Below are 24,515 nucleotides of genomic sequence, written 5' to 3'. Positions count from 1 at the left end.
GAAACAGGAATAGTACCTAATTATACATGTAATTTGGAGACAAAAATCTGAGGCCAACTGAGTTGGCTTTGAAATTATCCAAGTACAGAGTCAGATGAGGACCTTGTAAAAGAGGAAGGTATGGTGGGGTCTCTAAGGTGGCAAAAAAAAAAAAAAAAAACAGATAAAACCAGCTAAGGTTTACTACCAAGACAGTCCAACTCTGAGTGGAGAAACCTTAAGAATGCAGAATGCAGTGAAATAAAGCATTAGCCACAGGAAGGCCAAAAAGAAACAGTTTGAAAGGTATATGAGAAGGGCTGTCGCCAAAGGTGAAAGCCTTGAGAAGGTATTATTTCTGAGGGAGAAAGGAAGCACCATGAAAAAAGGGGGTATCTGGAGGTGTGCTGATAAATGGAAGGAATGAAGCAATGAAGAATAAAGAGCATACCGACATAAGTTATACCCATTAAAAAATTCATGTATCAGCCAAAAGCAATCAAACAAGGTTCTATGGAATTAAGAAACCAAGTAAGTCACCCAAACCCCTACCTATATGTCTAGAGACACTCCAACATAATAGTCAAAACACATAAAAAAATGTCCAATAAACCCAGCAACCATACAAGTTTCTATTAGAAGGAAAGACAAATCGAAACTTTTCAGTAGATGAAAATTCTTAAAAACATAAAAAATAAAAACAGCTATAAAAGAGAAGAAAATTGTAACATAATACTTCAATATTAATTATATATAATCAAACAATTGCAGATATGAAAAACATTTCAAATTGGAGATTAACTAAAAAGCTGAGGATAAAGAAGAACTAAATAAATAGCCAGACATTCCATGAATATGAATAGGAAGACTCAATACTATCACTATGTTAGTTCTTCTCAAATTTATACATTCAACACAATCCCAATCAGAAACAGAGCAAAATACCGTATTGACAAAAGAAATGGTTTCTAGAGTTTACACAGATGGGCAGAAGATCCAGGACAGCCAACACGGTGATGAGGGAGAGTAAAGCTGGAGGACTGACACATTCTGATTTCAAGACATAATATAAAGCTATTACCATACTATTAGTAGTGATCAGGGACAGTATACTGTTGGCAAAACAATAGACAATAGATCAATGTGGACAGAATAGAGAGCCCAGATATAGGTATATGTAAATGCATTTAACTGATCTCTGACAGAGGAGCAAAGGCAATACAGTGAAGTAAAGATAGTCTTTTAAACAAATAATGCTGAAACTCGATCAGTTCAGTTCAGTCGCTCAGTCATGTCCGACTCTTTGCAACCCGATGAATCGAAGCACGCCAGGCCTCCCTGTCCATCACCAACTCCCGGAGTTCACTCAGACTCACATCCATCGAGTCAGTGATGCCATCCAGCCATCTCATCCTCTGTCATCCCCTTCTTCTCCTGCCCCCAATCCCTCCCAGCATCAGAGTCTTTTCCAGTGAGTCAACTCTTCCCATGAGGTGGCCAAAGTACTGAAGTTTCAGCTTTAGCATCATTCCTTCTAAAGAAATCCCAGGGCTGATCTCCTTCAGAATGGACTGGTTGGATCTCCTTGCAGTCCAAGGGACTCTCAAGAGTCTTCTCCAACACCACAGTTCAAAAACATCAATTCTTCGGCACTCAGCTTTCTTCACAGTCCAACTCTCACATCCATACGTGACCACTGGAAAAACCATAGCCTTGACTAGACGGACCTTTGTTGGCAAAGTAATGTCTCTACTTTTCAGTATGCTATCTAGGTTGGTCATAACTTTTCTTTCAAGGAGTGTCTTTTAATTTCATGGCTGCAGTCACCATCTGTAGTGATTTTGGAGCCCCCAAAAATAAAGTCTGACACTGTTTCCCCATCTATTTCCCATGAAGTGATGGGACCAGATGCCATGATCTTCGTTTTCTGAATGCTGAGTTTTAAGCCAACTTTTTCACTCTCCTCTTTCACCTTCATCGAGAGGCTTTAACTGGATACTGAATACCAAAAATGAACCTAGACACAGACAATACAACCTTCACAAAATCAACTCTATATGGATTACATACTTTAATGTAAAACACAAAACCATAAAACTCTTCAGAGTTTCAAAAGTTTCCAGAAGAAAATCTAGATGACTTTGGATGTTGTATCTAAAAAGTCAAATGCAAGTCACAATCTATAAAAGGAAAAACTGAGAAGCTAGACTTAACTAAAATAAAAAAAACTTCTGCTCTGCAGAAGACAATGTCAAGAGACTGAGAAGACAAGTCATAGATTAGAAGAAAATATCTACAAAAGATATATCTAATAAAGGACTATTATCCAAAATATATAAAGAATTCTTGAAACTCAACATTAAGAACATAAACAACCTGATTAAAAAATGGGCAAAACACCTAAATGGACACCACAGTAAAGAAGGTATATAAATTTCAAATAAGCTTAAGATGCTCAATGTCATATATCATTGGAGAAATAAATGCAAATTAAAATAGCAATGAGATACTACAATACATTATTATAATGACCAAAATCCAGAACACTAACAACACTGAACACTGGTGAAGATGTGGAACAAAACTCTCATTCATTGCTAGTGGGAATGCAAAATGGTACAGTTACTTTGGAAGATAGTTGGTAGCTTCTTACAAAACTAAATATATTCTTCCTATATAATCAAACAATCAAGTTTTGTGGTATTTACCAAAAAAGGAACACTTATTTCCACACATCACCCTGCACATGGGTGTTTATAGCATTTATTCATAACTGCCAACATAGGCAAGCAAACAAGATACCCTTCAGTTGTTGAGGTTCAGTTCCTAAGTCTTGTATGACCGCAACCCCATGGACTATGGCATGCCAGGCTCCTCTGTCCTCCACTATCTCGCAGAGTTTGTTCAAATTCACGTCCATTAAGTCAGTGATGCTACCATCTCATCTTCTATCAGCCCCTTCTCCCTTTGCCTTCAATTTTTCCCAGTATCAGGGTCTTTTTCAATGAGTTGGCTCCTTGCATCAGGTGGTCAAAGTATTGGAGCTTTGGCAACAGTCCTTCCAATGAATATTAAGGATTGATTTTCTTTAGGATTCCCTGGTTTGATTGCCCTGAAATACAAGGTATTCAAGAATCTTCTCCAACACCACAATTTGAAAGCAACAATTCTTTAGTGCTCAGCCTTCTTTATGGACCAACTCTCGTATCCATGTATGACTACCAGAAAAACCACAGCTTTTTCTATCCCAACCTGTGTCAGCAAAGTGATGTCTCTGCTTTTTAATACACTGTCTAGGTTTGTCATAGCTTTTCTTCCAAGGAATAAGCATCTTTTAATTTCATGGCTGCAGTCCCTGTCTATAGTGATCTTAGTTTTTTGAATACGGAGTTTCAAGCCAGCTTTTTCACTCTCCTTCTTTACTCTCATTAAGAGATTCTTTAGTTCCTCTTCACTTTCTGCCATTAACGTGGTACCATCTGTATATCTGAGGTTGCTGATACTTCTCCTAGCAATCTTGATTTCAGCTTGTTGATTCAGCCCACACATCAGTACATCACATGACGTACTCTGCACAGGAGTTAAATAAGCAGAATGGCAACTACAGCCTTGTGGTGCTCCTTTTCCAATTTTGAACCAGTCTGTTGTTTCATGTCCGGTTCTCACTGTTGCTCCTTGACCTGCAAACAGGTTTCTCAGGAGACAGGTAAGGTGGCCTGGTATTCCCACCGCTTTAAGAATTTTCCATAGTTTGCTGTGATCCATACAAGGGCTTTTAGTGTAGTCAATGAAGTAGAAGTAGATGTTTTTCTGGAACTCCCTTGCTTTCTCCATGATCACCGAATGTTGGCAATTGTCCTCTAGTTCCTCTGTCTCTTCAATATCCTTCAGTAGCTGAATGGATAAATAAGCTGTGGTTCACCTAGACAATGGAAATACTATTCACCACTAAAAAAAAATAAGCTATCAAGCCAACAAAGACACAGTGGAACCGTAAATGCATATTATTAAATGAAAGATGTCAATATGAAAAGGTTAAATACTGTAATTCCAAATATATACATTGTAGAGAAGGCAGAACTATGGAGACGGTAAAAAAAAAAAAAACAAAAAACTAAGTAGTTGTTTGGGGAGGAGGAGAATGGGAGTAGAATGAATTAAGAGCTGAAGCACAGAGGATTTTTAGGGCAATGAAATTATTCTGTATGATACTGTAATGGTAGATACTGATCACATTTTTGTCAAAACCCATAAATATATAACACCAAAAGTGAACCCTAATATAAACTATGAACTTTGGATTATAATGATGTGTCAGTGTGGGCTCATCAACTGTAACAAAGGTAGCACTACATGTGGACTGTTGATAGCGGTGTGCCTGCCCATATGTGGGGCAGGGTATACATGGGAACTACCTGAACTTTCTGTTCAATTTTGCTGTGAACCTAAACTGCTAGAAAACAAAATCAAGACTATTTGAAAGGGAAAAAAAAAATGAACACAGAAAAGATATCATTTGCCTGACAGTACCTTGAGAAGGATACAATGTCACCTATGTGATATTCTTACTACTAATAAGCTTAATTTGAACCTAATTACAAAGAAACAACCATACAAATCCAAACTGAGGGCCAGTCTATAATGACTTTACAAGATGTCATAAAACACCAAAAAAGAAAAAATCCCGAACAACCCAAACCCTAGAGTATTTTTCCTAAAGAAGACCACATGGGTAACAAGTAAGTGCAATAATATCCACTGAAGTATTCAGGAACGAAAGTATTGTGATTTCTGCAACTGACTTGCAAATGGTTCAATACAGTGAAGGGGAAAGGACGGGGGATAGTGGAGGTGGGGAGAAAGAGAGAAAAAAGATACAAAAGGAGACTAAATAGCCCAACATTTTCTTCAAAACAGAAGGAAACAAAGTGAATCAAAGGTTTTATATTTAGCCAAACTATGCATCTTGTAACAAAACTACAAAAAAAAAAGCTTTTGGAATGTAATAACTCATATAATATCATAATTATAAGATATTTTGAAAGCATGAGCTTCATCTATGACTTCCAAGATGTTGGTGAAAAGGCTGGAGGCAAAAAAGCATTAAATGAATTTTAAAAGATAGTTTATAATGCTGAAGGTCACAATTCCCAATGAAGCAATGTGCTATGTATCATAGCAGCCATCTTTACAAAGCAGAAACTCCATGAAATGCATGGAGAAACAGACACAACTAAAACAGGGAACTTTAAACACATCACTGAGGTATTCTCATCTTTGCTGGTGGAATTAAATGATATAACTTCTGTGGAGGGTGATGTGGCAATATCCAACAAAATCACATATGTATTTACTCTTTTACTCTGCAATTCCACATCTACAAAGATACAATGTCAAAAATGCAAAATGAATATACACAAGGTTATTCATTATAGCTGTTACTATTTGTAACAGAAAAAGCTTGTAACATAAGATGAGTAAGATATCTATATACTGGTGATAGTCAATTTATGTGTCAACTTGACTGGACTACCAGGTGCCTAAATATCTGTCAAACATTCTGGGTGTTTCTGCAAGGATGTTTCTAGATAAGACTAAGATTAAATGGGTAGACTGAGTAAAGCAGATTTGTTCTTCTTAATGAGGTTAGCTGTATCCAATCACTAAAAGGTCTATATAAAGAAAAAGCATTGACCCTCCCCAGAGTATGAGATTCTTCTTGCCAAACTGCCTTTGGGCTGGAACACTGAATTTTTCTTGCCTTCAGACTCAAACTGAAACAGCAGCTCTTCCTGGATCTTGAGCCTGGTGGCCTTAGAATTGGAATTATATCATTGGTTTGGTTCTCCTAGGTCTCTGGCATGTCAACTCATCCTGCAGATCTTGGGACTTGTCAGCCTTCACAAACACGAGCCGATTCTCTGGAGAATCCTGAATACAATATCAAATAGAGTGATCTCCATGACATGCTATTAAGTAAAAATGAAAGGTACAAAAGAGAGTGCATGACATGTACCATTTGCAGAAATAAGATAGGGTGGATCCATGTATACACATTGTATGAATTTGCTAATTTCTGCAAAACGGAGAAAAAAGAAACAAAGAAAATGGAAGGGAGCTTCTTCTGAGTATACCTTTTTTTGTTAAGTTTTGACTTTTGGACCATGTACATGTCTTATATTTCCCCAAGTTAAAAGAAAATAAGAAAAAACCCCATAAAACAAAGGGAAACTAACTGCATAGTAAATTGGTAATATAACCATAAACAAAAGAACTCTTTAAAGTAACTTTCAAACACAGTATTCTTTTAGTGAGCTATGTTCTAAAGACAAAAGAACTAACTGCAAAGAAATCTTAAACTTCACTCAGCTTATTGTTAGAAGTAAAACTGGTACTGTAATTTTGATACCATTTTATGTGAACTATAGAACAAAGCAAACATATTAATATTATTCAGAACTAAGTCCTTCAGTGTAACAGAAGAAATAAGATAAAACATAAAACAAAGAAGTTAGGCAAAAAACCTATAATGTTACATTTGAATAGAAAATATCAGTTATGAATTTAAGACTATATATATTTTAACTATGTTCACTGAAAAATTCTAGAAGAAAGGACACACCAGTAGTACATCGCGTGCCCAGATCTTAATTTCTAATTACTGTTTTCCCCTACAAGAAATTAAGGCTCCTTGATTCTAGGTCTTGACTGGGAAAGTAAAGATTTATCTTGTCATAGCTACCAAGATACTGCTCAAAGGTAATGTCAATACACAGAAGCCAGCTTTGAAGAGGCTCCCAGTAGCTAAATATGGAATAATTTAAACATACACATTCACAGACAAATCAAAGACTGATGGAAAAAGCAAATAAATAACAATCCAAGAGGCTACAATAATATTCCAAAAACAAACAAAATCTACCAAAAACCAAACCAAACAAAGTCACAAAAAACTCACTTGTTACAATTGCAATCAACTATTATTGAAAACTGGTAATTAAACAGAAAGAATTACAAGTATATGTTTATTTTTACCTAGCCTTTCTATAATCATTCCCTCTTCATAAAGGAAGGTTTTTTTATTTACAGAAGAATGACCGGTAATAAATGCAAGGAATGATATGATTAAAAAAAAATCATTTTGCAACCCAAATGGAGTAATTTATTTAATAAACAAAATAAACCGGTTACTTGAAAGACTGTTGAGAGACAGGATTGATCCACAGGCCAAAAATGCCAATCTACACATTACTTGCTAATTACAACAGGAAAACATAAGTTTACAATGGAAGGATCTAGTAGTTACCACCTTAACCCAATGGCAAAATTTAGCATCTCTAACTGTGGAATAACCTGAATAAGAACTTGCTATCATGATGCAATATGAAGTATGCAGTCCACCTAATAAATATTTTGACAATAATCTGAGACCTGAATCAACATTTTAGACTCAACTTTCACTTTAAAAGAAATAAAGGAGATTGAGGAAATATTTTAATGGAACCATGAGAAAATAATCAAATAAATTCATAACAAAGACACAAAGCTAGTTTTGGATTAGGATACAGACAGTCGCAAGAGGCCCCTGGTTGTACTATAACTAAGCAGGGGTGGGGGGAACCTATACAATCTAAAAAATAATGTATTAAAAAGAAACCAAGAGAACTGAGGATGCAAAGAGATCTAATGGAACTAAATGTCAAAAGGTGACAAGCCCTCCTAGGTGAAGGGATCAGAGGCACTTAGAGCATCTGCAGAAAGGGTGGGTGAGTGGTAAAGGATCAAGCCTTCCAAAGTAGAGGAATTTTGTTTGCTTAAAGGAAAAGCAGCCAAGCTTTCAATGGCAGCTTAGAATGATGTGACAGACTGGAAACTTTAAGAAACTCAAATGCAGAGATTGTTCTCCCCATTCTCCTGCTTTCCCCCTTAGGTCTTTTTGCAAGTAAGAAAAAGGTGGGGGAGAGAGGGGACTCACTGGAGATTTGGAGTGGGACTAAAAAGGCACAATTCTCTGCACTCTTCCATGGGCGTCTTCCCTGATAGCTCAGTTGGTAAAGAATCCATCTGCAATATAGGAGACCCTGGTTCGATTCCTGGGTCAGGAAGATCCCCTGGAGAAGAGAGAGGCTACCCACTCCAGTATTCTTGGGCTTCCCTTGTGGCTCAGCTGGTAAAGAATAATATGAAACGAGTCGCCAGTCCAGGTTTGATGCACGATACTGGATGCTTGGGGCTGGTGCAATGGGATGACCCAGAGGGATGGTATGGGGAGGGAGGAGGGAGGAGGGTTCAGGATGGGGAACACATGTATAACTGTGGCGGATTCAATATATGGCAAAACCAATACCATATTGTAAAGTTAAAAAATAAAATATAAAAAAAAAAAAAAAAAAAAAGAATCCGCCTGTAATGAGGGAGACCTGGGTTCGATCCCTGGGTTGGGAAGATCACCTGGAGAAGGCAAAGGCTACCCACTCCAGTATTCTGGCCTGGAGAATTCCATGGACTATATAGTCTATGGGGTTGCAAAGAGTCAGACATGACTGAGCAACTTTCACTTCACTCCACTTCCATGGGTGTGCGTCCCAGAGTCCTGCTAGACGATGGCACCTGGAATATACACATGACAGGACTCACTCTCGTGGCATTTAAAGCCAGAAGTGAACGGAAACTATCTAATGAGGTAATCCAGTTTCAACTCAGCTTAACTCCTGATGAGTTCAAAGTGTTCAATCTCTCATCTCAGCTGCCTATCAGAAAAAAGCATGCCTTCTCTGGGTAAATAATATTTAAATATTTACCCTAGTCTCTTCTAAATACTAGGCTAGTGTATATATTTTTATATACAAGACATACAACGAAGCAAGAAAAAATGATTCCTGACCGAAAGAAAAAATGGCCAAAAGAAACAGACCCACAAATTAACTTTATGTTGGAATAAGCAGACAAGGACTTAAAATAACTATTATAAATTAAATTATATGGAGGAAAATATTAACTGATGAGATGAAAACATGGAGAACTTTAACAGAAAAATGAGATCTTTAAAGAATAGCCAAATTATTATAGAAGAATCAAAAGAAGTCTTGAAAATATCTCTCTTGGTAATAATAAAATAGAATAAAAAGCCAAAAAGAAAAATTGGTAAGGATATGTAGAATATTTGAAAAATGCCAGTAATCATTTTGAACCAACAATAAAAAAATACAGAATGTGGTATATTTTACAAATCAACTGACATTTCTTTAAAAATTCAATGCTAGGGAAAACAAAAACAAGAACCTAAAAAAAATCTAACCACCAATACATGAGCCTTGATTTAGGGAAAATATTATAAAGAATGTTTTGGGGATAATACAAAAAATCTGTATTTATGAACTAGATATTTTAGGAAATTAGGAAATCACTGATGATTGTCTTAATGTATTTACAGTATTATGGTTATGTAGAAAATGGAGATGAAATAGCATGTTATCTGCAATTTACTTTCAAATGGTTCAGGAAATGGTGTGTTTATAGTTTCCTCTGTATGGAGAGTTAGAAAAGGGAAATTCTTTTATTAAACATACAATTATAGCTTTATATCATACTTTGTTTCCAACTTAAATACTTCATATTACAAATAAAATTTTACTCATTTTTAGAAGGAAATCTTATGTATAAATTTCTTCAAGCTAAACAGTCAACAAAAATCTCAGCAGGGTAATGTTAGTAAGTCTTATTTCACATATCAAATTCCTCTTAAGTTTTAAGTATAAATACTGGAAGCAAACTTTTATCAAATCCCTCTTAAAGTTCATCTTAGCTTTCAGACTGACACTCCCCTCTTAGAATCGTCAATAGGGAAAGAAAATACATATAACCCTAGTTAGAATTATGGATAACTCATTTCAAAATTCTTTATTGTTTGAAGTCTTTTTTCACTCCCAAGTTTTAAGTTTAAGGTAAAGCCACTATAACCTCTCTTGTGTTTACTTCCCATAGTAAAATCTTTTTAGTATATTTTGCCACTGTTCTTTTTTTGGCAGTTTGATCTAAATTCTTATTAATGTTTGCTTTTAGCAGTTTGACCTAAAAATGACCTCTTTCAGAACACATGGAGATACAGTAACTATTGATAAAAACAGAAATCTGAGGAAAAAGAAGGAAGAGTGAAGTGTGAGGCAGATTCATTATTCAAGTGGAAGGTACAAGTAAATGCTCCTGTGAGAATACCACATATCAAAGTGGTATTTGAAATAAAGTCTAAAAGCTGGCCTGAAGTACTGGAATACTAATTTAAAAACAGTGCTGCTAAGAGCAAAGAGTTGATGGTCTTCAGTAGCAATAGTACTGATTTCCTGATTGGATTACATTATTACTTTGTGTCACAAGGGAAATGACATGTCTCAAATTGCGCTTCTTAGCTTGAAGGAGAAAATGTATAGTCCGTAGAACAGTCAGATTTATAACCAATTTCTGCTCTAGAAGAGGCAAAAAAAAAAAAAAAAAAAAAAAAACCCCAAACATTCTAATTCCAAGCATCTCATTTCTTATGATTCTGGCTCCTTCCTTTAGTTCCCCAACTCCATAATTCTTTGGCTCCACAATCTATTGATAATACCAATCTTTTCACTGTTCCTCACCTACCTCATATTTCCAGCTCCTTTCTTACACATCATCATGATCACCACAATGTATATATCAGCATCGCCCCTGCTCCTCTCTGAAGTCATTACACTTGTGTGAACATTGATCCTACTACACCATCTGTCCTCACTCTCCCTCTCCAAGAAAACTGTTTCACTGTGACTTTGTGCCTTGATTATTGTAGTAGCTTCCTAACTGGTTTCCTTACCATCATCCTTGCCTTTTCTATAGTCTGTCTTAACACTACAATTAATTCTTAAAAAATTCTTGACACATTTCTAAATGTTAATAAGAATCTGTTCAGTTCAGTTACTTCTTCTTAAAACATTTAATGACTTTTGATCTCATGCAGCATAAAGGTCACTGACTTTATAATGGTCCACAAGATCCTACAAAATCTAGCTATTTGTTATCTTATGTTCTACCACTCTCCCCTTTTCATTTTGCTGTAGCCACCCTGGTCTCCTTGCTATTTCTGAAACATGCCAGCGAGCTCCTGTCTCAAGGCCTCTGGACTTGTTCAGGCTTGCTCTCTCACTTCCTTCATGTCTTTTACACATCACTTCAGTGAGGCCTTCTTTTCTATTTACTTTATTTTATTTACTTTTTTTTTTTTTGCTTTACTTTTCTCATAGCACTTACCACTCTCTGACCTGTATATATTTAGTTTATGAATTGTTTCTTGCTTCTAACTCCCACTAGCATTTAAGTTCCATGACAGCAAGCATGTTATCTGTTTAGTTGATGTACTTACAGTGCCTCTGATGTGACTGATACACATGGACAAACATTTAAATTATTTATTAAATGAATAAATAAAAGAACTAAGTAAAATACATATTTTTATCTGGGCTATCTGTTGAATGGATGAAATAGGAATTATGTAATTTTTAAATGATATTAAAACAAAAACTTTGAATAAAAAATAATTGGATTGAAATATAAACCTAAAGTTACCATAAACTTATTGTCCAAGCAGACAGATAATGTTTTGCTTTTGAGAATTCATAATTCAGTCAACATACAAATATGTTCTCATAATTTTACCCCTTGAGAGAAATGATCAGCAGTGTTCCATTTTCTGATGTTTGTAACATTAGAAGCTTTGCTATGAGAAAATAAACATTATCCAAAGTCAATATAAAAGTTGGAATATCCTGAATCACATATAAAAATTCAGAAATTGGAAACTTTTACAGATGTTTTCAGCTTTAAAGAATGGAAAATATTAATTTTTACTTGAATTCAAATATAATTATCTAAAGAAATTTCTATGCTATAACTTATGAATGACCCAAGTGCTAATTAAATCTCATATTTTAAATCTACCAATGCTTAAATATATTAAATGTACTTAAAGGTATACTTCTAAAAAGTTGAAACAAAAAATTTTAAGTTTTATCAAAGAAAAACAATTTGATTAAAAAAGATGAATGAAATAAACCTAGATAAAGTAAGGCAAGGGGGAGAAACTAAGACATCATCTGTTCTAAAAATTTCTATTTTGGTACAATGAATCATATACAGCATTACTTAGACTTAAGAATTTAAATGAGACATCAGAAACCAAAAATGTTAGTTCATAGAAACACTCACCTACAACACCATTCAATACGACCTTCGCCCTCACAAGTTTTTGCCCAATGATTATCTGCCAAATTTTTCATTGCAACAGCATATTCACAAAGAGTTTCCTCATCCTCACAATGTTCTCTCCAGATCTTATCAAAATCTCCCACTAAAAACAAGGAAAAAAAAAAGTTTACTTAAAATATGTCAAGCTCTTAAGTTTCAGCATAATGTAAAATTATTAAAGATGTGTAAACAAAGTTATGAAGCAAAATTTCATGAAGTTTAAACTTTATAAATTTTGAAGCTCTTTTATGCAAATAGATTCAACATTTTAACCATGATGGTTTGATAAGCAAATAAAATTTACCATTTTAAACAGATTTGTGACGCTAGATCTCTACATATTTATCAGTGTCCTGTATTAAAAAAGGTTGATAGGTGAGATGGCAACATATATTAGCATGCAAGTTAAATGTTTGCATTGATATACTTAGATTTGCTCTAGGAATACTACACTTTAAAAAATTATAATCCTAGGGCAAAATGTTGCTAGAGAAATTACCCTGGAAACCTCTCCAAAGTTTTGAGTCTATATAAGATGAATAAAAATTGTAAGGTGACTACATTATCTGGCCACAGCATTACTTCCATCTACTACCTTTTTTCTTTTTAATTAAATTAGTGATCACATTTAACATGAAATTTGAAAAATCAATGTGAGTTCTAACAAAGGTATGAAAATGCCACAGCCAAATAAATAACATTAAAACAATGACAATGGTAAAAAAGTAAACAAAAATTATCAATGTGGCTTCAATCAATGCTCTTAGACATAATTTAGGTTCTCTCGCCATGTGCTCAAGTACAGGCAATTGTTTAGTGACACAATAAACTTAGAAACATAAATATGACAACCAAATTTGGGGGGTGATAATTATATTACGTTCTTTTCCCAGGTGAGACAATCAGTTTCAGTAAGACTTGGGGTTTTTTTAAATAGAAAAGGAATTATAACAACTCAAATTTAACAGTACTTATCTATTAAAAATTTGCAAACCTTTATTGGTTACTTTAAGCACCCAGCTCAGCATGTACAGAGTTGAAAACCAAACTATTATCCTTCTAGTTTGACCAATACAAGAAAAAGCAATTAAGGGTACAAACATACCCTCACACACACACTGCTCAGTTAAGATGAATGTGTATCAGTCTCAAACTTGGTCTGAATACTCCTTTTAAACCCACAAAGGATGAAAAGCTGTCTCTTTTCTGTGTGTGATTATGTTCTTATACAGTAATATTTTCATTAATCACTAATACTTGTATAGTAATAGGGCTCTCATTTGTTATATAGCAGACTGGCAATAAATGGCTATTAGAAACAATACTTGTGTAGTAACAGGGCCCTCAATTTGTTATATAGCAAACTGGCAAAAACTGGCCATTAGAAACAAGCAGGCAAACAAATTTTTCTAGATTCTCCAAGAAAAACTCTCCAGTTTTAGTAACATCTTTCAGATGTACTTATTTATTAAGTCTCTAAGTAGGACTACAGGAAGTAAAGTCTTTGAAACAAATACACTGATTAATGATTCTTCAATTTATCTATTATGTTCATAAAACTATTCCTGACTTTACTCATCAGATTTAATGCCAAATGGTTCATTAAGGTACAGAATCATTTTCAAGATGCTTCATCGTTACTTGAAATGGATATTGTCAATTCTTTTTCAATAATACAAGAGACGACTCGACATGTGGACATCACCAAATGGACAATACTGAAACCAGACTGATTACATTCTTTGCAGCCGAAGCTGGAGAAGCTCTGTATAGTCAGCAAAAAAAGACCTGGAGCTGACTGTGGCTCAGATAATTAGCTCCTTATAGTAGAATTCAGGCTTAAACTAAAGAAAGTGGGGAAAACCATTAGGCCATTCAGATATGGCCTAAATCAAATCCCTTATGATTATACAGTGGAGGTGACAAATAGATTCAAGGGATTAGATCTGATAGACAGAGTGCCTGAAGAACTATGGACAGAGGTTCATAACACTGTATAGGAGACAGTGACCAAAACCATACCAAAGAAAAAGAAATGCTAAAGGGCAAAGTGGTTGTCTGAGGCAGCCTTACAAATAGCTGAAGAGAAAGAGAAGCAAAAAGCAAGGGAGAAGAGAAAGATATATCCAACTGAATGCAGAGTTCCACAGAACAGCAAGAAGAGATAATAAAGCCCTCTTCAATGAAAAATGCAAAGAAACAGAGGAAAACAACAGAATGGGAAAGACTAGAGATCTTTTCAAGAAAACTGGAGGTATCAAAGGAACAGTTCATGCAAGGATGGGCACGATAAAGGACAGAAACAGTAAGGACTTAACAGATCCAGGAGAGATTAAGAAGAGGTGGCAAGAATACACAGAACTGTACAAAAAAGGTCTTAGTGACCTGAATAATCAAGATGGTGTGGTCAACTCACCTAGAGCCAGACATCCTGGAGTGTAGAGTCAAGCAGACCTTACGAAACATTACTATGAACAAAGCTAGTGGAGGTGATGAAATTCCAGCTGAGCTATTTCAAATCCTAAAAGATGATGCTGTTAAGAGTATTGCACTCAATGTCAGCAAATTTGGAAAACCCAGCAGTGGCCACAGGACTGGAAAAGGTCAGTTTTCACCCCAATCCCAAAGAAGGGTAGTGCTAAAGAATGTACAACCCACTGGACAATTATGTTCACTTCCCATGCTAGTAAGGTTATGTTCAAAATCCTTCAAGTTAGGCTCTCACAGTACTTGAACTGAGAACTTTCAGATGTAAAAGCCAGATTTAGAAAAGGCAGAGGTACCAGAGGTCAAATTGCCAACATTCACTGGATCATAAAGCAAGGGAATTCCAGAAAAACATCTACTTTTGCTTCATGGACTGCATGAAAGCCTTTGATTGTGTGGATTACAACAAACTGTGGAAAATTCTTCAAGAGATGGGAATACCAGACCATTTTACCTGTCTCCTGAGAAATCTGTATGTGGATCAAGAAGCAACACTTAGAACTGGACATGGAACAACTGACTGTTTCAAAACTGGGAAAGGAGTACAGCAAGGCTGTATATTCTCACCGTTTATTTAACTCACAGGCAGAGTACATCATGCGAAATGCTGGGCTGGACAAGTTATAAGCTGGAATCAAGATTCCTGGGAGAAATGTCAACCACCTCAGATATGCAGATGATACCACTCTAATGGCAGAAAATGAAGAGGAACTAAAGAGCCTCTTGATGAGGGTGAAAGAAGAGAGTAAAAAAGAACTTAAAACTCAACATTCAAAAAGTAAGATCATGGCATCTGGTCCCATCACTTCACAGCAAATAGAAGGGGAAAAAGTGGAAGCAGTGACAGAAATTCTCTTCTTGGGCTCCAAAATCACTGCAGGTAGTGACTGTAGCCATGAAATTAGAAAATGCTTGTTTCTTGGAAGGAAAGCTATGACAACGCCAGATAGCATATTTAAAAGTAAAGATGTCGCTTTGCCGACAAAGGTCCATATAGTCAAAGCTATGGTTTTTCCAGTAGTTATGTATGGATGTGAGAGCTGGACCATAAAGAAGGCTGAGCACTGAAGAATTGATGGTTTTGAACTGTGGTGTTGGAGAAGACTCTTGAGAGTCCCTTGGACTGCAAGGAGATCCAACCAGTCAGTCCTAAAGGAAATCAACCCTGAATACTCATTGAAAAGACTGATGCTAAAGCTGAAGCTCCAATACTTTGGCCACCTGATACGATGAGCCAATTCGTTGGAAAAGCCTCTGATGCTGGGAAAGATTGAAGGCAAAAGGAGAAGGGAGCAGCAGAGGATGAGATGGTTAGATAGCATCACTGACTCAATGGACATAAGTTTGAGCAAACTCGGGAGATGGTGAAGAATAGGGAAGCCTGGCATGCTGCCATGGGTTCCAAAGAGTCAGACTTGACTTATCAACTAAACAACAATTATCAATTCTAAAAGACCCTTTGTTTGAACATGTAAGCTTCACTGTCCTATGTAATGTACATATTACAAGTAAATACGTAAACTTACTATATTTTCTGGTAACAGAAGTCCATTCGAACAAAGGTTCTATGATCATATATGTTTGGGAAAACCTGTTTAACCTAGATAGCATATTTAAAAGCTGAGACATTACTTTGCCAACAAAGGTCCGTCTAGTCAAGGCTATGGTTTTTCCTGTGGTCATGTATGGATGTGAGAGTTGGACTGTGAAGAAGGCTGAGTGCAGAAGAATTGATGCTTTTGAACTGTGGTGTTGGAGAAGACTCTTGAGAGTCCCTTGGACTGCAAGGAGATCCAACCAGTCCATTCTGAAGGAGATCAGCCCTGGGATTTCTTTAGAAGGAATGATGCTAAAGCTGAAACTCCAGTACTTTGGCCACCTCATGGGAAGAGTTGACTCATTGGAAAAGACTCTGATGCTGGGAGGGATTGGGGGCAGGAGGAGAAGGGGACGACAGAGGATGAGATGGCTGGATGCCATCACTGACTGGATGCACGTGAGTCTGAGTGAACTCCAGGAGTTGGTGATGGTCAGGGAGGCCTGGCGTGCTGCGATTCATGCGGTCGCAAAGAGTCGGACACGACTGAGCGACTGGACTGAACTGAACTGATTTTTAACTTAAAAAGATTTCCTTTTTTCAAGACTTAGTTTAGATTTTACAAAAGGTACAACTAAGGGAGCCCTAGGAGACAGGAGTGAGGGAGTTGCGGAAAACAAGTTGAGAGAGGAGAAAATGCTAATACAAGGATGCACTGTTGAGGCTGCTGCTGTGGACAACACAGAAGCATAGAGTGTGCCTCAGGAATTGTGCACCCAAAGGATGGGAGGCTAGAGCATTTATTTTACAGTTACTATCCCCCATTAATTAAGAGTTGCTAACAATCTGTACTTCTACTCTACACTAAGGCACTGAAAAAGGGCATGCCCTCAGTGGGCTCCAGCAGTTTTGGAAAAAGCCGAAAAGCAGAAAAGAAAGCAGCATTTAAATAGGGATTCTGTCGCGGCTAGTCCCTCTGAGCTCACAGTATCTGACCATCACACCCGAGACCAATGTTATGTTACACGCATGAGCCACCAAAGGCATCTACTATAAATTCTCTGAGTCCTTACTATGTCATTGTATACTGTGAAACTATATTCAAAATTCTCTTTAAATGCTGACAATTTTTTATGAAGTTTTAAGGCTTACAATTAACATTTGCTCTACTAAAATTTTGAGGAAGGATTCAAATTTGTCTGTTAAGCCTATAAACTCAAACTGTTTGCAAACTTCAATTTAATGTTTTCACTAACATTTAAGAGTCTCCAGATTCTCCAAGTATGCTGATACTGAGAATAACATGATTAATAGTTAGTACATTTAATATATAACCAAGACTAAATGCAATTATACATACTTTTCATTTTCTTTAACAGATTTGCTGAAAAAGTACTCTATGTTAAATACTACAGAGAATAATAAAGTTAATGAGCAAGCACTGGCATCAAACAAAAGGGAGAAGACATGTAATAAAATGTGGTATCTGTTCTCATAGAGATATAAACCTGACATATTCCCTATGGTTCACATAAGCCATTCCGGACCCAGAAGTTTTAAATCATGTATTTATTCAAGTTACCAAACCCAAACTACCAGTTATAACACTATGTTGCATGTCTGGAGGCTACAAAGTTGAACAAAAAACATAGTTAGCCTTCAGTTACTAGAAAATTCCACTTTCCAGAATACCCATGAAAACTTATTTTTATTTATTTATTTATTATTATTATTTTACTTTACAATATTGTATCAGTTTTACCATACAAAAACATGCATCTGCCACGGGTGTACACGTGTTCCCCATCCTGAACCTCCCTCCCACCTCCCTCCCCATACCATCCCTCCGGGTCATCCCAGTGCACCAGCCCCAAACTTCCTGTATCCTGCATCGAACCTGGACTGGCGATTCGTTTCTTATATGATGTTGTACATGTTTTAATGCCATTCTCCCAAATCATCCCCCCTCCCCCCACAGAGTCCAAAAGGCTATTCTATACATCTATGTCTCTTTTGCTGTCTTGCATACAGGGTTGTTGTTACCATCTTTCTAAATTCCATATATATGCGTTAGTATACTGTATTGGTGTTTTTCTCTCTGGCTTACTTCACTCTGTATAATAGGCTCCAGTTTCATCCACCTCATTAGAACTGATTCAAATGTATTCTTTTTAATGGCTGAGTAATACTCCATTGTGTATATGTACCACAGCTTTCTTATCCATTCATCTGCTGATGGACATCTAGGTTGCTTCCATGTCCTGGCTATTATAAACAGTGCTGTGATAAACATTGGGGTATACGTGTCTCTTTCAATTCTGGTTTCCTCAGTGTGTATGCCCAGCAGTGGGATTGCTGGGTCATATGACAGTTCTATTTCCAGTTTTTTAAGGACTCTCCACACTGTTCTCCATAGTGGCTGTCCTGGTTTGCATTCCCACCAACAGTGTAAGAAGGTTCCCTTTTCTCCACATCCTCTCCAGCATTTATTGCTTGTAGACTTTTGGATAGCAGCCATTCTGACTGGCATGAAATGGTACCTCATTGTGGTTTTGATTTGCATTTCTCTGATAATGAGTGATGTTGAGCATCTTTTCATGTGTTTGTTAGCCATCTGTATGTCTTCTTTGGAGAAATGTCTATTTAGTTCTTTGGCCCATTTATTGATTGGGTCGTTTATTTATCTGGAATTGAGCTGCAGGAGTTGCTTGTATATTTTTGAGATTAGTTGTTTGAAACTTATTTTTAAAATAAATTAATTTATTAAAAACAGAATGGGACAATCCCATGTTTTTCACAACAGCCCATTGTTTGTTTTTACACCATTCAAAATGATGCTATTTACCTTTTAAGCACTATATTTTCAAAATAATTTATGATTTGTGTTCTAAAAGTCAAAAAAAGTTAAGGTTGACCAGTGAGCTACATATGCAGAAAAGTATGCTGAAACTCAGTTCTGAGGATTTTTTGTTATTATTGCTACCTTTTAGTTAATATGTCAACTGGACTTAAAAGATGATCTTATTTAAAATGATAATATTTCTTTATCAAAAGGTAAATGAAGAATGAAGAACTTCCTGAGTTCTGCATCAAAGATCTACTCAACAAGAAATGCTTAAGTATTTAAGTTCAATCAATCAGTGCTTTCGATTAATTAATAATTAGCCTAATAATGATTTTTATATACTGGCACTTGTGACAACTCAAAATCATTGTGATTAATAACCTATTTTCTTACTTATTTCTTACAGGCATCTATAAAAATCTTAGTTAAAAAGAGAGAGAGAGAGAGAAGGTGGGAGGGAAGGGAAGGGAAGAAAAGGGAAGAATTGCACAGAGAAATCTGGGCAATTCAAAAATTATATTTAGATGTTCTGCAGCCTAACCTGACATTAATTGTTAATAAACATTTTCTAGTCAGACTAAAATAATAAATGTAGAGAAGACATCAGTATTCATTTGTTCAAATACATCATTTTAAGATCAAGTTAAAGCTCTGCCAAATCTTTAAAGTCCCGTGATTGTCATAAAATTCTAAAATAAAGTTTGCATTAACAGGACTATTTATTATATTCTTTCTTTACATTTAGACTTTTAAAAACCCTAGTTAAAAAACTGATAATTCAAAACACAAGTGATGGCAACTTAAAGTTGTGAAACCAAATTCAGCATGAAAATCAATGAATCAAATTATTCTGAAACTTGGTCCTACTCTCAGGATTAAACTGTAATTATTGACTAAATTCACCTTCATAAGCCTATGCCACAACTAAAGAATATTCAATATAAGTTACTTCCAATGAAAAGATAGTAACTAGGAAAAAACAGTACATTCATTAATGGATTAAAAGACAGAGTTCCATGGAATATAAGAAGGGAAAAAAAAAAAAAATCAAGCTCATAGATGCAGAGAACTGACTGGTAGTTCCTAAGGGCAGGGGGTTGGGGAGTAGGCAAAATAGGTGAAAAAGGTCAAAAGGTGCAACCTTTCAGTTATTAAATATGTCATCAGTTCAGTTAGTTCAGTCGCTCAGTCGTGTCCGACTCTTTGCAACCCCATGAATCGCAGCACGCCAGGCCTCCCTGTCCATCAACAACTCCCGGAGTTCACTCTGACTCACGTCCATCAAGTCAGTGATGCCATCCAGCCATCTCATCCTCTGTCGTCTCCTTCTCCTCTTGTCCCCAATCCCTCCAAGCATCAGAGTCTTTTCCAACGAGTCAACTCTTCCCATGAGGTGGCCAAAGTACTGGAGTTTCAGCTTTAGCATCATTCCTTCCAAAGTAATCCCAGGGCTGATCTCCTTCAGAATGGACTGGTTGGATCTCCTTGCAGTCCAAGGGATTCTCAAGAGTCTTCTCCAACACCACAGTTCAAAAGCATCAATTCTTCGGCGCTCAACCTTCTTCACAGTCCAACTCTCACATCCATACATGACCACAGGAAAAACCATAGCCTTGACTAGATGAACCTTTGTTGGCAAAGTAATGTCTGCTTTTGAATATGCTATCTAGGTTGGTCATAACTTTCCTTCCAAGGAGTAAGCGTCTTTTAATTTCATGGCTGTAGTCACCATCTGTAGTGATTTTGGAGCCCAGAAAAATAAAGTCTGACACTGTTTCCACTGTTTCCCCATCTATTTCCCATGAAGTGGTGGGACCAGATGCCAGGATCTTCGTTTTCTGAATGTTGAGCTTTAAGCCAACTTTTCCACTCTCCACTTTCACTTTCATCAAGAGGCTTCTGAGTTCCTCTTCACTTTCTGCCATAAGGGTGGTGTCATCTGCATATCTGAGGTTATTGATATTTCTCCCAGAAATCTTGATTCCAGTTTGTGTTTCTTCCAGTCCAGCGTTTCTCATGATGTACTCTGCATATAAGTTAAATAAACAGGGTGACAATATACAGCCTTGACGAACTCCTTTTCCTATTTGGAACCAGTCTGTTGTTCCATGTCCAGTTCTAACTGTTGCTTCCTGACCTGCATACAAATTTCTCAAGAGGCACATCAGGTGGTCTGGTATTCCCATCTCTTGAAGAATTTTCCACAGTTTATTGTGATCCACACAGTCAAAGGCTTTGGCATAGTCAATAAAGCAGAAATAGATGTTTTTCTGGAACTCTCTTGCTTTTTCTATGATCCAGCGGATGTTGGATCAAACCTAAAGATGGCACAAAAACATCTAAGATGTTTGATGTTGACGCGTTCCTGAGAATCAAACAAAGGAACCACCTGAAAAACTTGCATATTACACTTAACGTGCTGCTACTAGTCATTTCTCTGATGAGGGAAAAAATCCAATATTCTAATGTGCTCAAAAGGTTGGATCTTTCATATACAATGTTATTAACAGAAATATAGGAAGCAAAGGGGGCAAAAATAAAAAAAAAGATAAAGAACAAAAGCTTCAGCAATCCTATTACTGAAGAAGAAAGACACTATAGAACAGTCTAGATAGAAATTCCAGGAACCATTCAATCTTCAGTACCCTTAAATGCATCCAGGTGGTAGTTACAATTATACCTTTTATCTTTAAAAGTATGTATTTAACACAAATAATGCTTTCTATATGCCAGATACTGTTTAAGTACCTTACAAATATTAGCTCATTTAATTCTAATACCAACCCATTTTGACAGGTATTTTACTTTACAGACAAGGAAACTGAAGTACAGAAAGATTAAGTAACCCTCTCAAAGGTACACATCAAACCTGGCAGTCAAGTGCCAAAGTCCATGCTCCTCACCACTGTACCACCTTGCTTCTCATAATGAGTTTCTAATTTATGAACTTTCATGGATATGAACAAAGCTTTGCACTAAAGCAAAGTACACTGACTCTACTAGCCACAAACAAATGGTCTTTTGTCAGTCAAATGCAATTACTTAGTCTCTGGGTGGTAGTGATTTAGCCTCTGCAACTGCATTATTTGTTAGATTCCTGGCAGCGATTTCAACTCTGGCTACACAATGGTTTCACCTAGACGTTTCATTTAATTGGTCTGAAGTGGGAACTGGTCATTTATTTTACTGCTCCCCAGATGAATCCACTGTGCAGTCATGGCTTAAAACCAAGGGTTTATGGAAAGACTGTAAACTCAAAAGCCTGGTGAAATAATATATAGAGCAACTGAGGCTTGGGGCAAACTGAAGAGCCAAATCTAATTCAAAAACAAAAAACTGCATGGATAAAAATTCACATTTATAAATATAATTTGACCCATGGTGCATTTTCTGTTTCTTATTACAAACATATTTATGATGAAAAGTTAATTCAAACTGTAAACACTGAATACACCCTATACAAGAGATGGAAAGAATCAAGAAAAGTTAGAATCAGTACCTGTTATTCCCTTGTGAAACAACTTTACCTAAATGCATATCACCACACAGATCCCGTTTAGTGTAAACAAAGGACTTATGGAGAATCTTCTGGGACTTAATTTTTATGTAACTGGGAATAGGAACTTCCATATAAATAGAGAAATCTCTGTATAAATGAGAATAAGTAATACTCAGATGTCCCTGTAAAGGCATGGGGTTCTAAAATAACCTGTGCAATGAGCATCAGTGATTCTACACATAAAGCACAATAAATTAGTACAGTTGACATCAGTGGTTCTCAGATGTTTAGATTTTAAAACCAGCACAAACTTCACCTCAAAAATTTAGGAAATGAGTATTGGGGTTGAAAAATTTTGTGTGTAAAGTTAGAGTATATAAATAAATACAAAGACATATACAAAATTATTATCATACCAACACACACACAGACACTTACACCACACACAATGTCCTTATTAGTTCACATTTTTTGAGAAAAAAATTTTTTTACCTATACTCCCTACTGACAATTTTAATTTAAAAAGTGGACTGATGTTAATAATGATAATATGGACCATTTCAAAAGGCTAAATTAATCTAATATACTCACTTAAGATATGACCATAAATTCATTACAAAAAATTTGTACTGAAAATTAAAATTTAAAAATTATGAATATAAAAAGATTAGATTCAAACCACATGGACATATTCTATATCAGCTTCCTTCTTTTGTGTGTGTGCCTTATCTACAAGGCAAGGTGCTAGATACTAGGGACATAAAGATAAAAAGGCAGACTCCTACTCAAGGAACTAAATTTAGTGGGAAAGACAGATAACTGACCTGGTAAGTGATAACTACCGGCTTCCCAAGTGGTTCAGTGGTAAACAATCCACCTGCCAATGCAAGGAGATGCAGGAGACGTGGGTTTGATCCCTGGGTCGGGAAGATTCCCCTGGAGGAGGAAATGGCAACCTGCTCCAGTATTCTTGCCCAGGAAATCCCATGGACAGAGGAGCCTGGTAGGCTACAGTCCATGGGGTCGCAAAAGAGTTGGACACAACTGAGCACGCACACAAGTGGTAACTACAATAAAGGAAAGGTAATGGTATCTTGGGAGCATAAAGGAGCATACTTACTTACTTATGTAAAACCAGTAAGATACTACTGGTATCTTCCAAGAGTCTATCCTCCGTTATACATTATCATCACTCCATTGGGCTGTTCATCTGCCCTCAAAACTTTAAAAGAGGGCTTCCAATCCTTTACTACCAAGAGATACATCTGAATTAAATCATTACCATTACCATATGACAAGCCAACGTGCCTAACTACTCTTTCCTCCATGCCCCCATCTCAACAAACTGGCTGGAAATGGCTACTTATATCTTTCCAGGCAAGAAATCTTGGCATCATCGACTCTTTACTTTCACTAAAACTGTTCACTCTGACTTTCAAAAAGTATTTGACTTATCCTTCTCTATTCTCATGAACACTACTTTTACTTATACTATTATTAACCTTTAAAAAATAGATTGGTGTAAGTCTCCTAGCTGATTTACTTTCATCTAGATTCCTTCCTACTTCAATCTATTGTACTTTAGCTAGGTGTTCAACTCCTTTGCCCACTGTATAATCTACAGAGTTTTAGAATAATACAGATGCCTGTGCTCCATAAAGTTCCACAGGCAATACTAATGTGGAATCAAGGTTGATACCCATATGCTTTTGAATATGCTATCTAGGTTGGTCATAACTTTCCTTCCAAGGAGTAAGCGTCTTTTAATTTCATGGCTGCAATCACCATCTGCAGTGATTTGTTGTTACATTTTTTTCCCCCAAAATCAAAGGATCTATACCAATACTGTTGGTTTTTACATTTTAAAATGTAAAAATTTCCTAAAAAGATACCTTACTACAAGG

General features: G+C 36.3%; 1 protein-coding gene across 1 annotated transcript in view; it reads right to left on the bottom strand.

Annotated features, from left to right (window-relative positions):
* SAMTOR (S-adenosylmethionine sensor upstream of mTORC1) overlaps positions 1–24,515 on the bottom strand; it is a 78,070-nt gene that overhangs the window by 47,880 nt on the left and 5,675 nt on the right. The window contains exon 2 of the mRNA XM_019959432.2: positions 12,205–12,346. Coding sequence (XP_019814991.2) covers positions 12,205–12,346 — 142 coding nt within the window. The remainder of the gene's footprint in view (positions 1–12,204; positions 12,347–24,515) is intronic.

This window comes from Bos indicus, chromosome 4 (assembly GCF_029378745.1).
Source record: "Bos indicus isolate NIAB-ARS_2022 breed Sahiwal x Tharparkar chromosome 4, NIAB-ARS_B.indTharparkar_mat_pri_1.0, whole genome shotgun sequence".
Classification (NCBI taxonomy): Eukaryota; Metazoa; Chordata; class Mammalia; order Artiodactyla; family Bovidae; genus Bos; species Bos indicus.
This window is presented reverse-complemented; position numbering and strand designations above follow the sequence as displayed.